Raw genomic sequence first — 12,274 nt, forward strand, 5'->3', positions numbered from 1 at the left:
GCCTCTAACAAAATTGCCACAGGAGGCAGCGGTGTACCTGGTCTCCAAGTTCCTCTAGCTCCAACATTTCCAGAACTTCAAAATGCTGGGGACTGCAAGTTTCCTGTTCAGAGATGTGTAATTAATGAGTCCGAAGAGGGCAATGGTTTGCCCATTAGAACAAACCCTACTGGTAGACTTTTGGGCACTGTGTCAACAAGGCAGTAAATGTATTTTTGAAGAGACATTGCATATAGACAACATGTTGCTGCATCCATGAGTAAGGCCATTCCCATGTGCCTGCCTGTCCTCTGAGTTTGCATTCTCAACTATTAAAGAGAGATGGTGTGGTACAGTGCAAAGAGCCCTGGTTTTGGAATTCAAGAGATCTGGATTCTAATTCCAGCTGGCCACATCCTTAGTTGTATGATCATGGGCCAGTTACTCCCCAAAACTCAGTTTCTGCATCTGTGAAATGGGGATAATAATTCCCACCCCAATCTCTGTTGGCAGGGTTGGGAGGATTATCCATATGTATCAGGAGGGCAGGGCCCAGCTTGAAGACAGGCCTGGCTTGGTTTCCCCCTGAGTGCAGGATCCACCATGCCACAGACCATGGAAGAAGAGGGGAAACTGTCTAGCTCTGACTGCTCAATATACAGAAGGGAAAGTGAGGCACAGAGAAAGGAAGGGATGTGGTGGAAGGCAGGACCACCTCCAGACATCTGGTCCCCTAGGAGCTGGGTCACCTCCCCAGTATGGGGCTGGGCTAGAGGAGCCTGACCCCGTCTCCCCTCTTTCCAGTGATGCTTTTGATTTCAACTTCGGTGTGTGTGTCATGAGGATGCGAGAGGGCCTCAATGTCTCGGAGGTGATGCAGGCACACAGTGAGTACACACCACGCCTACTTGGCGCCCCCGTCCAAAACCAGAACAGGGTTCCAGAAAATTCTAGAAGCCAATTTTTTTTTAAGTGGTAGAGAGAAGAGAGGGAAACATTAGTACATAGTAAAAGGCCGCAGACTCCTAGAAGGCCAGCTTTCGATGGGCCTTTAGAGGCCCTCAGATTTCCAAACGGGGAAGCTGAGGCCCAGAAAGGGGAAGTGACAGTTCAAGGCCAAGGTCACACTTCCAGCTGGGGGCGGAGCCAGGACTGGAACCAGAGCTCCCTGAATCATGGTTAATGTTTTTGCAACAGGTGGGATGGAAATGATCTAATAGAGAAAAAAAGAAAAATGGAGAGAGAAGTAAGTGCTCATATAAATAAACCGAAACATGAAAACACAAATGGAAAGGCCATGAAAACTGGACATCTGGGTCTGGAAGCCCATCTACGGGCACAGAGTAGGGATCTGTTTTATGTTTATAGTCATATATGAATGTGTAGACTCCAAATTGGTAATGATTATAGTCGTGAAGGAGCTTGGCTGCTAACCAAAGGGTCAGCAATTCGAATCCACCTACTTAGAAACCCTGCGGGGCAGTACTACTCTGTCCTATAGGGTCACTATGAGTCGGAATCAACTCAAGGGCAATGGGTATAGTTGTGAAAGAAGTCAAATTTACAGGAACGAGCGGGAGTGCTGGGGATGTTGGAGGAAGACTGCAGCTGGAGTGTGACAGGTGAGGGCAGAGGACAAGTCAGAAGGGGCAGCAGCCAGGTGGGGCAGGCCTTAGATGCCAGGTGAGGGGACAGGACTTTTTCCCCCATGACAACCCCTGGGCTAGGAAGCCTGTGAACCAAAGCCCACTCCTCCTTTTGCAGTTAACCCCGTGTTTGACCCAGCGGAGGACGGGAAAGAAGCCAGAGCCAACAGAGCCAGGCATTCAGTCTCGGGCACACGTCAGTCCCCTCCCCACCTGAGGCTCAGAGCACCCTCACCTGCGGGTGGGCCACGTGGGAACTTGGTCAAGGGCAGAAGGTTTTTCCTTGTGATGGTAGCTCCCGAGACACCTGGGGTCGGCTCACTGAGGGCTTGGCCGAAATTAAAGATTGCTGGGGCCAAGCCAGCCTGGTGGGGAATTCATGTCTGGGGATCGTGGGACTCGTTCAGTAGGCTCTGGGCCCACATTCCACCCTGTCCAGGACCCCTTTGGTTGAGTTTCAATGTTGTGGCAAAGACAGTGTGATGGACTCTCCTTCAGTCCTCTTCCATTGCTGCTGTGGAGGCAGGGAGCCTGACACTGCAGGGACTGAGGCCAGCCTGGGGGCATTTGCAAGGGCCACAAGGAATTTAACAAAGAAAGTTTGCCCTCTGCGTGGGCTGCCCAGAAGGTTTTGGGACCCCTGCACCCCTGCCAATGCCCACAGGAATCCCGGGAGCAAAGAACTGTGGTTCCCAGCCTTCTGCTCCTGGATGACCTGCAGGAGAATCAAGTCTCAGCGTCAGAAGGGGTGTTAGCGATGCATGCGCGACCTGGGGCTTCCAGCTGCCGTGCCCACCCCCAGTGCTGACGATCCCGCCCCCCAACAAGGCAGCTCCTTCTGCAAACATCTGACTCTGCTCTGCCCCTCCTCTCCTCCTGCAGTGGACCCCGAAGCCCTGGTGCGAGAGGAGCAGGCCAGCACCATCTTTCAGTCGGAGCAGGGCAAGAAGACCATTGACATCTACTGGCTCTTTGACGACGGAGGTCAGGACCCTCTTCAACATCAGCTCTCCTGGGCAGGGTTTTCTTCCATGGCTCAGTCCTCTGGGCAGGTCCTTCTGGTCCAGGTCTCATCAAGGGATCTTGGGTAGGACAGCAGAGCCCAGTAAAGAGGAATGGGGGCCCTAGCCCACCACTGAGCTTGGGGGAGTCTGGCAGGGCGTTGCTCCCTGGCCTCTAGAATTCTAGCTGTAAAATGGGGAACTTCAGGGGAAGAGCTAATATCAACATAAGGGTGAACCCTCAGACCACCATCCTTAGGAATGGGCTAGTTCAGGGGTTACAGGCCCATGACATAAAGTGGGAGGTGGGCCGGTGCCCAGGAAAGCTGAGGAATATTCATTTCGCAAAGCAGTATGCTCTCTCCCGTTTCCCTTAAAGCGTGTGACTCCCAGGCTCCCGTTGTTAGCACTTTTGTTAGCATCATAGAGAAAATAATGTCTCTGCTCTAACAGAATATATCCAGTCAACAACAGCTAATACAGACTGGGGAGCCCTGGTGGCACAGTGGTTAAGAGCTCAGCTGCTAACCAAAAACTCAGCAGTTCAAATCTACCAGCCACTCCTTGGAAACCTTATGGGGCAGTTCTACTCTGTCCTGAAGGGTTGCTATGAGACGAAATCGACTTGATGGCAATTGAATATATATAAATATAATAATATAGACTGGGCACTTCCTACATGATGACACGCAGTGTTCACGTGTGCTAATCTAATGCAGTCCCCCGGGAGTACCTACTAGCACTAACCCCTCTTTGCTAATAACGAAATGGAGGCACAGTGTGGTGAAGTCATTTGTCCAGGATTCTGCAGTGCCAAATGACAGCTAAGGAGCCCTGGTGGCACAGTGGTTAAGTGCTCAGCTGCTAACCACTCCCTGGGAGAAAGATGTAGCAGTCTGCTTCTGTGAAGATTTCAGTCTTGGAAGCCCTATGGGGCAGTTCTACGCTGTCCTATAGGGTTGCTACAAGTCAAAAGTGACTCAGTGGCATGCAACACAATAACAACAAATGACACTTGGTCCTTAGCTGCATATGAAGAAAGGACAGGGAGAGATGAGAGTTCCCGCCCATTGGTGACATTTTCAAACTTCAAGAAATGCCAGCGATCTAAAGTTTCATGTGAAATCTCCCCAGTAGTAAATGCAAGTTCGTTTATTTAAAAGCATGGTGCAGACCAAATACACCCTAGCCCACAGAGCACCACGTGTGACTCTGGCTCAGATTGCGTGCTCACTATCCACCACCGCTCACTATACAGATGGGAAAATCGAGGTTCTGAGAGGAGAAGGGGCTGGCTAGTGGCGGAGTGGGGTGGGAACCCAGGGTGCCTGCAGGTCCTTTCCTCCTGACTCACAGACTCTCCTTGCCAGGCCTCACCCTCCTCATCCCCTACCTCCTGGGCCGCAGGAAGAGGTGGAGCAAGTGCAAGGTCCGCGTGTTTGTCGGCGGCCAGATCAACAGGATGGACCAGGAGAGAAAGGCGTAAGCGGGAAAGGCCAGCTCCGGCCTGTCTCAGCGCCACCAAGGCTGCCTGCCCTGCCCCTCCCCTGCCGCTCTGTGCCTCCCCCACCCCTCCACACACACCACCACACCCCCGACGCCCAGGGCTCCTCTCCCTGGATCACAGTCATGGGAGCAGAGCTCTGGGCAGGAACAGCTTTCTGGCCATTCTGGATGCTGCTTTGGTTTCCTGTCCCACTTTAATAAGGCACAGAGGCCCTGCTCCCAACCACGATGGGAGGGGTGTTACACTTTAAAACCACTCGTCTCCCCGGGGAGAACCGGAGCCAGTTGCTGTGGGGTTGATTCTGCCTCCTGACGACCTCCTGTGCGTCAGAGTAGAACTACGCTCCAGAGGGTTTTCAGTGGCTGATTTTTCAGAAGTAGATTGCCAGGCCTCTCTTCCAAGGCGCCTCTGGGTGAACTCCAACCTCCAACCTTTCAGTTAGCAGCTGAGCGCATTAACAGTTTGTGTTACCCAGAACTCCATGTCAGCTGTGGGCATCTTCTGATACCTTTAATTCTCTTTCAGTTTTGTGGATAATTTAGAAGGCCAAGGTCTCTCTTTCTGCTTGGTAACCCATGTTAATCTCCCATTTTAAGCAAGAGAGAGCAGGCAACGGTAGGCTGGCAAGCGACAGCATCTAGCCAGAACTTAGTAACATTAGCTTATTTGCATGGGTTTTATTGGTCACCTCCTTTGGCAAGAGATGCTGGTTTTCTGTTTAAAATGTCATATAAAACTTCCTTTTGAATTTTATCTACTAAAGAACGTGAGCTGGTTTCAAGTAAAAAGGAGCGAATAGTAACACAGATAGTGCACAGGTGTGAAAATGGCAGGAGTTGGGCAGGTGGCATATGTGTGCCTAGAGTTGGATAACTGCTGCTTTATAGCGAGCCCAAGTGAGGTCAAAGGTCGGAGAGGGGAGGAGGGTCAGAGCAAGGTCAATTGACATCAAGGTTCTTGGAATGGAGGAAGGTCAGAGTGCAGTCAGTTGATGTCAAGAGTCATAGAATAGAGGAAGTCAGAGCTGAAAGAGTTACAGGTTTGTGCAGGCAGATTGGGAAAGATTAGGTGACTTGCCCAAGGTCACTCAATTAATTAGCAAACCAGAAGACATCTTGCACAGTCTCTATGCCCTTTGTAACAACCCCAGCCACGGTGCCTAGATGAGAGGGGGCCACGTGGCCCCCAGCACTCCCTCTACCCTAGTCCTAGGTCAGGATCACAGCCCCACGACCCCCCTCCTCTAGTCGCCCCTGTGTGAGTCTAGGGCAACCCCGGCAATCCCATCTCTGTCCTCACCCCTATTCAGAACTTCTCCCCGGGAAGACCCCTGCCCAGCATGCTAAGGAGAGCGTCGCTTGGGAAAAGCAGCACCTGGCTTCTCTGGGATCTCCTAAAAGCAAATAGACCACAAAGGCTGCTTTGCGTGCTCAGTTTCCTGTGCCAGCTCTGACCCCAAGCTTGTTCAGTAGGCTTAGTTTTGCTCAAGGCCGTGGCACGGTTGGGTAGCCGGATGTCCTTCATGCAAGTTTGTGAAACTCCAGCACTGCCTTCTCTGTCTTTCAAGTGTCTCTTGATAGCCCACATCTTCTGCTCTCCTTGTGACCCTGGGGCCAGGCCTGCATCCTCCACCATTGCACACCAAGACAAATCTGCCCACGGTTCTGCTTTCAGTATTTCACTCCCCAAGTTCAGGAGCCAGCAGCAGCTTCCCTGCTGACAACCTGCTGACCTCTGCTGAGTGCACTGGGTCCCAGCCTCGTCACTCAGGCCTCCATCCTCTCCCCCTACATGCTGTGCTCCATCCCAGTGAGCTCATCCCCATTCATGCTCTGTCCCCACACTCTGGTGTCTTTGCTCATTTGGACTCCTCCTCATGGGCTGCCCATTCCCCACCAACAAGCCTGTGGTTCTTAACTAGCAGAATCGCCTGGGGCATTACCAGCACATGCCTTGCCCAGAACAAGGGCCAAGGAAGGTGTGTTGTTTTGAAGGCACCTTGGGTGATTCCAGTGTGGACACCCCACCCTACCCCCTGAGTACTCTTGGTCTATAACAATCAATCACCGCCTCCTCCATGAAGTCTTCCCTGACGGCTACAAACCACAGTTGGCTTCTCCTCCTCTGTTCTATTGGACCCAAAGTCAGCACCATCATGGCTCTGTGCTTATTTCATGAGTGTTATCTCGTTGCCTTAGCTACTCTGTAAGTTCCTTTATTCAACCTGCCCATCCCTCAGACCTAGGCTACCCAAAGTGTGATCCATGGACAGAGGCTAATTAGAAATGCAGAATCCCAGGCCCCATGCTGGACTTAGTAAATCAGAATTTACATTATTGCAAGATCCCCAACACATGTGTAGACACATTACATTCTGAGGCACACTAGTAAGGATGTGGCGCAGTGGTTGAGTGCTCAGCTGCTAACCAAAAGGCCGGTGGTTCAAATGCACCAGCCACTCAGCAGGAGAAAGATGTGGCAGTCTGCTTCCATAAAGGTTACAGCCTTGGAAACCCTATGGGACAGTCCTGCTCTGTCCTATAGAGTCACTATGAGTCAGGATCAACTTGACAACGGTGGGTTTTGGTTTGGTTTACCATGGAGGTAAGAGTCCCTGGGTGATGAAACGGTTAACGCGTACAGCTGCTAACTGAAAGGTTAGAGTCCACCCAGAGACACATCGGAAGAAAGGCCTGGCAATCTGCTTCTGAAAAATCAGCCCTAAAAAAACCCTCTGGGGCACAGTTCCACTCCGACACACATGGAGTCGCCAGGAGTCAGAGTTGACTTGACAGCAGTTGGTTTGGTTTGGTGTGGTGTGGTGTGGTTTGTTGGTAGTACAGATGTGCCCACCAGATACTTGGGAAATACCAGTTGCCATTGAGTTAACTCGGACTCCTGGCCACCCCATGTGTGTCAGAGTAGAACTGTGCATCGCAGTGGTTTCAGTGGCTGCTTTTTTGGAAATAGATCACCAGGCATTTCTTCTGAGGCACCTCTGGGTGACTTGAACTTCTAACCTTTCAGTTAGCAGCTAAGGGTGGTAATTGTTCACAGCACCCAGGAACTCCACTAGGGAAATATTGGTCAATTACTTTTCCCCTTGGCACTTTACCACTTCACCTCATCTGACCCACTTTACTCAGTCTCTGTATATTGTCTGTCCTTCCTCTGATAGGATGTAAATTTCATGAGGGTAGGATGTTTGCTTTCGGTTCTTTTTCATCTGTCTTGTCTAAACCTATATCCTTAGCAGGTGCTCAATAAAAATCCACTGAATGAATGAAAGCTTTTTTTAAAATCTCTGTCTCTCTTCCAGGATCATTTCTCTCCTGAGCAAGTTCCGACTGGGATTCCACGAAATTCAAGTCCTTCCCGACATCAACCAGAAGCCGCAGGCCGAGCAGTGAGTTCTCAGTGCTGGGGGTTCTGGGTGGAAGGGCCGGCTGTGTGCCTCGCAGCCCCTCTGCCCATTGCCTCCTTTCTCTCTGATGAGCCAAGAGTAAAGGGCTGTCCTCTCCTCCCATCCAGCTGCCACATGTGGAGAGAAAGAGGAAGAGAGAGAGTTGCCGCTGTTTATTTTCGTGTTTTGTGTTTGCTGGTTTTTGCCAGAAACACACCTGGCTTTGGAGGCTGATGAATATTTGCATGCGCTTGTTGTTGTTGTTGTTGGGTGCAGTCCAGTGGACTCCTGTGACACAGTAGAACTATCCCCATAGGGTTTTCTAGGCTGTGATCTTTACAGGAGCAGATCTCCAGGTCTTTCTTCTTCGGAGCTGCTGGTGAGTTTGAACTGCCAACCATTTCGGTTAGCAGCTGGGTACTTAACCATTGTGCCATGAGGGCTCCTTATGCCCTTCTTAGATCAGGTGTTTTGTAAGCTCTTACTGGTGGCCAGGTCATGCTGAGTCTGCCACGTGAGCAAAGTGAGTGTTTTATCTGCAAAGGCTCCCCACCCCCACATACCTGGGGCCGAGGGTGTTTCCGGTCTCATACTCTGTCAGCCCAGGCTGCTGGCTGCTCACGAAACTGATTTTACCTACAAAGGCAACTGGTTTTCTAAATTTTCCACAGGGCTCTGAGTTATTTCATAAAACAGTGGTTCTCGAACCTGGCTTGCGTCAGAGGCCTGTGAAGAGCTTGTGAAAACACAGATTGCTGGGTCCCACCTCCAGAGATTCTGGTTCAGTAGGTCTGGGGTGGGGCCTGAGAACCTGCATTTCTAACATGCCCTCAGGGGATGCTAGGGATGCTGGTCCAGGGACCCTGCTTTGCGAACCACTGCCATCCCTGGGTGATGCAAATGATTAATACTCTTGGCTGCTAACTGAAAGGTTAGGGATACGAGTCCACCCAGAGGCACCTCAGAAGAAAGGCCTGGCAATCTACCTCCCAAAAATCAGCCATTAAACACCCGATGGAGCACACATATGGGGTCACCATGAGTCAGAATCGATTCCATGACCACTGTTTTTTGTTTTTGTCTTAGATACTATCCACCTAGTGTTTAACACAGCATCTGGGCCAGAGTCAAAGCTGATTAAATATTACCTTTGTCGCTCCCATCATTGGTGGTGTCAGCTTCCTCATGGCTTCTGAGCTCTCCATATCTTTTCTTTTTTTGATGAAAATATATGCAATAAAACATGCTCCCCTCCAACAACTTCTGCATGTACAATTCAGTGACATTGGTTACACTCTTCAAGTTGTGCCACCTTGCTCAACAACCTTTTCCAAACAGTTTCACCATCATTAACACAAACTCACTACCCCCCCAGGCTTCTCGCCTATCCTTTTGAGTTGCTGTTGTCAGCTTGATCACACATAGACAGTTCTTTAAAAGAGTATGTTTAATACAGACATTCTTTCCTAATTAAGCTAACTATTATTTGGTTCAAAGATGACTTCAGGGGATAATTTCAGTTCAAGGTTTAAAGATTTCCTCAGGGTAATAGTTGTGGGGGTCATCCAACCTCAAAGGCTCCTAAAAGTCTGCATTCCATGTGAGCTGGCCACATCTTGACCTGTCCTTGCAGTTCCAGCTCCACTGCAAACTGGCTCCTCCCCACAAAAAAAAAAAAAAAAAATTTTTTTTTTTTTTTTTTTTTCTCTAGGTGTTGCTTAATTCAAATTCCTGATAAAGGGACTGTGACCAGCCCAGCTCATCCCTTCCTTCCAGGCCAAGGGAGAGGTTACTGTGAAGTCTGCTTCTTGGCTACCATTGGCCCAATCACCTGTGGCAGAGGCACCTCCCTCCTCAGGGCCAAGGGGATGTGGGCATGGTAGCTGCAGCACCCATTGTTATGTTAGCACCAGGGCTTCTAACCGGTTCAAACCGGCTCAGTCATGGCCAAGGAAGTGAAACCAGAACAGACCCAAATTTGTACAATTTGAGTGATCCAGAACGATAGCTGGAATGAGAAAAATTATGGGTCAAGGCCCTGAAATGGGAGACTGGAAGAGGCATAATGAGATTGGATTATTGGCAGGATTGTAGAAAGCAACACACATTCAAAGCAGCGTGGTCTGCAGACATCTCCTGGTGGGGCACTGCTGTTTCTGACTCTGCTCAAGGGGCAAGAGATTTAGAGGCAGCACACAGGCTGTCCTTATTTTCTGAGAGGGAAATTAGGTTTCTAGTTGGGCTTGGACCTGTCGTTTTTCCTGTTCTGGTTGTTGTTCCAGTTCACCCAAGTTTAAGAATTTCCGGTCTGTTCTAGTCTCACTTCCTCGGCCATGACTGAGCTGGGAAGAACTGGTTCGAAGCCCTGGTTAGCACGTTGGTGCTTGGAGTGGGAGAAATGCCGAAAGGTTTGGGCAGCAACTTTCTTCTCCCTCTATGCAGTGGCAGGTGCACAGACTTTAAGCGAATCTTTATGTGAATTTGTATCCAGGATCAACTGTACAGTCCAAACCAAACCAAACCTATTGCCGTCGAATCAATTCTGACTCAAGGGTTTATTTGCTTTCTAAAACGATTCAATTTCATGATCATAAAATAAGACATTTGTCATTGGATTTGTTTTATGTAAATCAGTCTATGTGTGGTTTTCCAGGACCCTGTCTCCTCCACAAAGTAAGGTCTATCCTGGCCTTCTTGATGGCAACTAGCAATCACAATGACAAATCCTGACCTCCCAGCCCTTTTTCCCTCTGTCCTCATCTCCCACCTACCAGGATAAGGAAAAAAATGTAGACAAGGGGAAAAGAAGTCAAAGATAAAAGGAAGGATGAATGGCAGTGTCACGTGGCTGGCCAGATAATAGACGTGGATATTTTGAGTCTTACCATTTGCTAGAGGTCTCTGGATGGCACAAACAGTTCACACTTGACTACTAACCTAAAGGTTGGAGTTCACATCCACCCAGCAGTGCCACAGGAGAAAGGCCTGGCAATCTACTTGGGAAAAATCAGCCATGAAAACTCCCCAGAGCACAGTTCTACTCTGACACACATAGGGTTGCCATGAGTCGGAAATGACTCCCCGGCAACTAGTTTAAAGACCAGAGATGCTGGATGGGGCAGCGTGCTTGCTCATGTTGTCCTCTCCACCTGGGACATCTTCTATCTCTCTGTCCATCAAGGGCTTTCTCAAATGCAGATTTGCTCCTCACCAACAGAGAAGACCTTTTTCTCTTGCACGCTCTGGTCCTTCTCTGCAACACATTCTGATGGTACCTGACTTCCTCCAGCCTGCACTTAAGCCTGGGTAAACCCTGGAGGGCCAAACCAAAAACCCAGCACTGTCGAGTCAATTCCGACTCATAGCGACCCTAGAGAACAGGGTAGAACTGCCCCATAGAATTTCCAAGGAGCACCTGGCGGATTCGAACTGCCGACCCTTTGGTTAGCAGCCGTAGCACTTAACCAAATTACTGGTCTCTGCCCCTGTAGCTCCAAGCACCAAAAAACAAAACAACAACAACAAAAATCCAAACCTATTGCCATCTAGTGGACTTTGACTTAAGGCAATGGCTCCATAAGGTTTTCTTGGCTGTAAACGGATTGCCATATCTTTAGTTTCATGGCACTACCGGGTGGGTTTGAACTGCTAACCTTTCAGCTAGCAGCCAAGCACAAAATCTTTGCACCAACCAGGGACTCCTGGCACATAGTCAACAAAAAGCCAAAAAACAAACCCATTGCCAACGAGTCGATTCTGACTCCTAGCAACCCTATAGGACAAAGTAGAACTGCACCATATCAGTAAACACCTGCTGAATGGATGGGTGGGTGGAGCGTGGATCCCAGGTCAGTTGGTTGAATGTCAGCCTCAATGGCCAGGGCTTAATTCAATAGGGAAGCTGCTTTGAAGTAAATAACAGCATCACAATGGATTTCACCTGAAAAGCACACTCCTGTGGCACCCACCACCATCCCCCTCCTGAGACCTGGTTCCCCTGGAAACTGGGCCGTCTCCCAAAGTCTACTTCTCTCTCTGTCCCCAGCACCAAGCGGTTTGAGAACATGATTGCACCCTTCCGCCTGAATGATGGCTTCAAAGACGAGGCCACTGTCACCGAGATGAGGCGGGACTGCCCCTGGAAGATCTCGGATGAGGAGATCAACAAGAATAGAACCAAGGTGCAGGAGAGGAAAGGGCCTTGTTGGGGGTGGGAGTGGAAATGGGGTCAAGGTGCTCCACTGGATCAGAGCCGTATGTCCCGTGTGTCCTGAGCTTCCTTTGTCCCTCCCTCCACCCCTCAACCATGCTTTCCCCTCCCAGCCTCAGAGGCATCCTCCAGCCACAAATGCTTAGGCTGGCAGGTCGCCCAGTAGTCTAAGTGTATGCCATTGTTGCGTTGAGGCCCCCAGCTGGGGATTGTCTGGAGTCCTCCTCTCATCTCCAGTGTCCTCTGGCATGGATTAGTGGGACAAATGGTGAGAGTCAGGTATAATTTATTCTGTGAGGCAACAAAAAGGAGCCCTGGTGACACAATGGTGGAGCACTTGGCTGCTAAATGAAAGTCGGCAGTTAGAACCCACAAGCCGCTCCACGGGAGAAAGATGTGGTAGTCTTGCAAAGATTTACAAGCCTTGGAAACCCTATGGGGCCTTTCTACTGTGTCCTGCAGGGTTGCTATGAGTCAGAATCAACTTCTGTGATGGGATTGGTCTTTTTTTTTTTTTTCCTAAAGCAA

At 49.9% G+C, this 12,274-nt stretch overlaps 1 protein-coding gene across 3 annotated transcripts in view; it reads left to right on the top strand.

The window, feature by feature from the left end:
* SLC12A3 (solute carrier family 12 member 3) overlaps positions 1–12,274 on the top strand; it is a 44,861-nt gene that overhangs the window by 20,323 nt on the left and 12,264 nt on the right. For 2 of the 3 annotated variants that reach the window (XM_049864616.1, XM_049864617.1), the window contains exons 19-24: positions 784–866; positions 1,744–1,821; positions 2,508–2,609; positions 3,997–4,108; positions 7,453–7,539; positions 11,582–11,717. In XM_049864616.1, coding sequence (XP_049720573.1) covers positions 784–866; positions 1,744–1,821; positions 2,508–2,609; positions 3,997–4,108; positions 7,453–7,539; positions 11,582–11,717 — 598 coding nt within the window. Of the gene's footprint in view, positions 1–783; positions 867–1,743; positions 1,822–2,505; positions 2,610–3,996; positions 4,109–7,452; positions 7,540–11,581; positions 11,718–12,274 lie in introns of all 3 variants that reach the window. The other variant, XM_049864618.1, reaches the window with a different exon arrangement.

This window comes from Elephas maximus, chromosome 21, assembly GCF_024166365.1.
Source record: "Elephas maximus indicus isolate mEleMax1 chromosome 21, mEleMax1 primary haplotype, whole genome shotgun sequence".
Lineage (NCBI taxonomy): Eukaryota > Metazoa > Chordata > Mammalia > Proboscidea > Elephantidae > Elephas > Elephas maximus.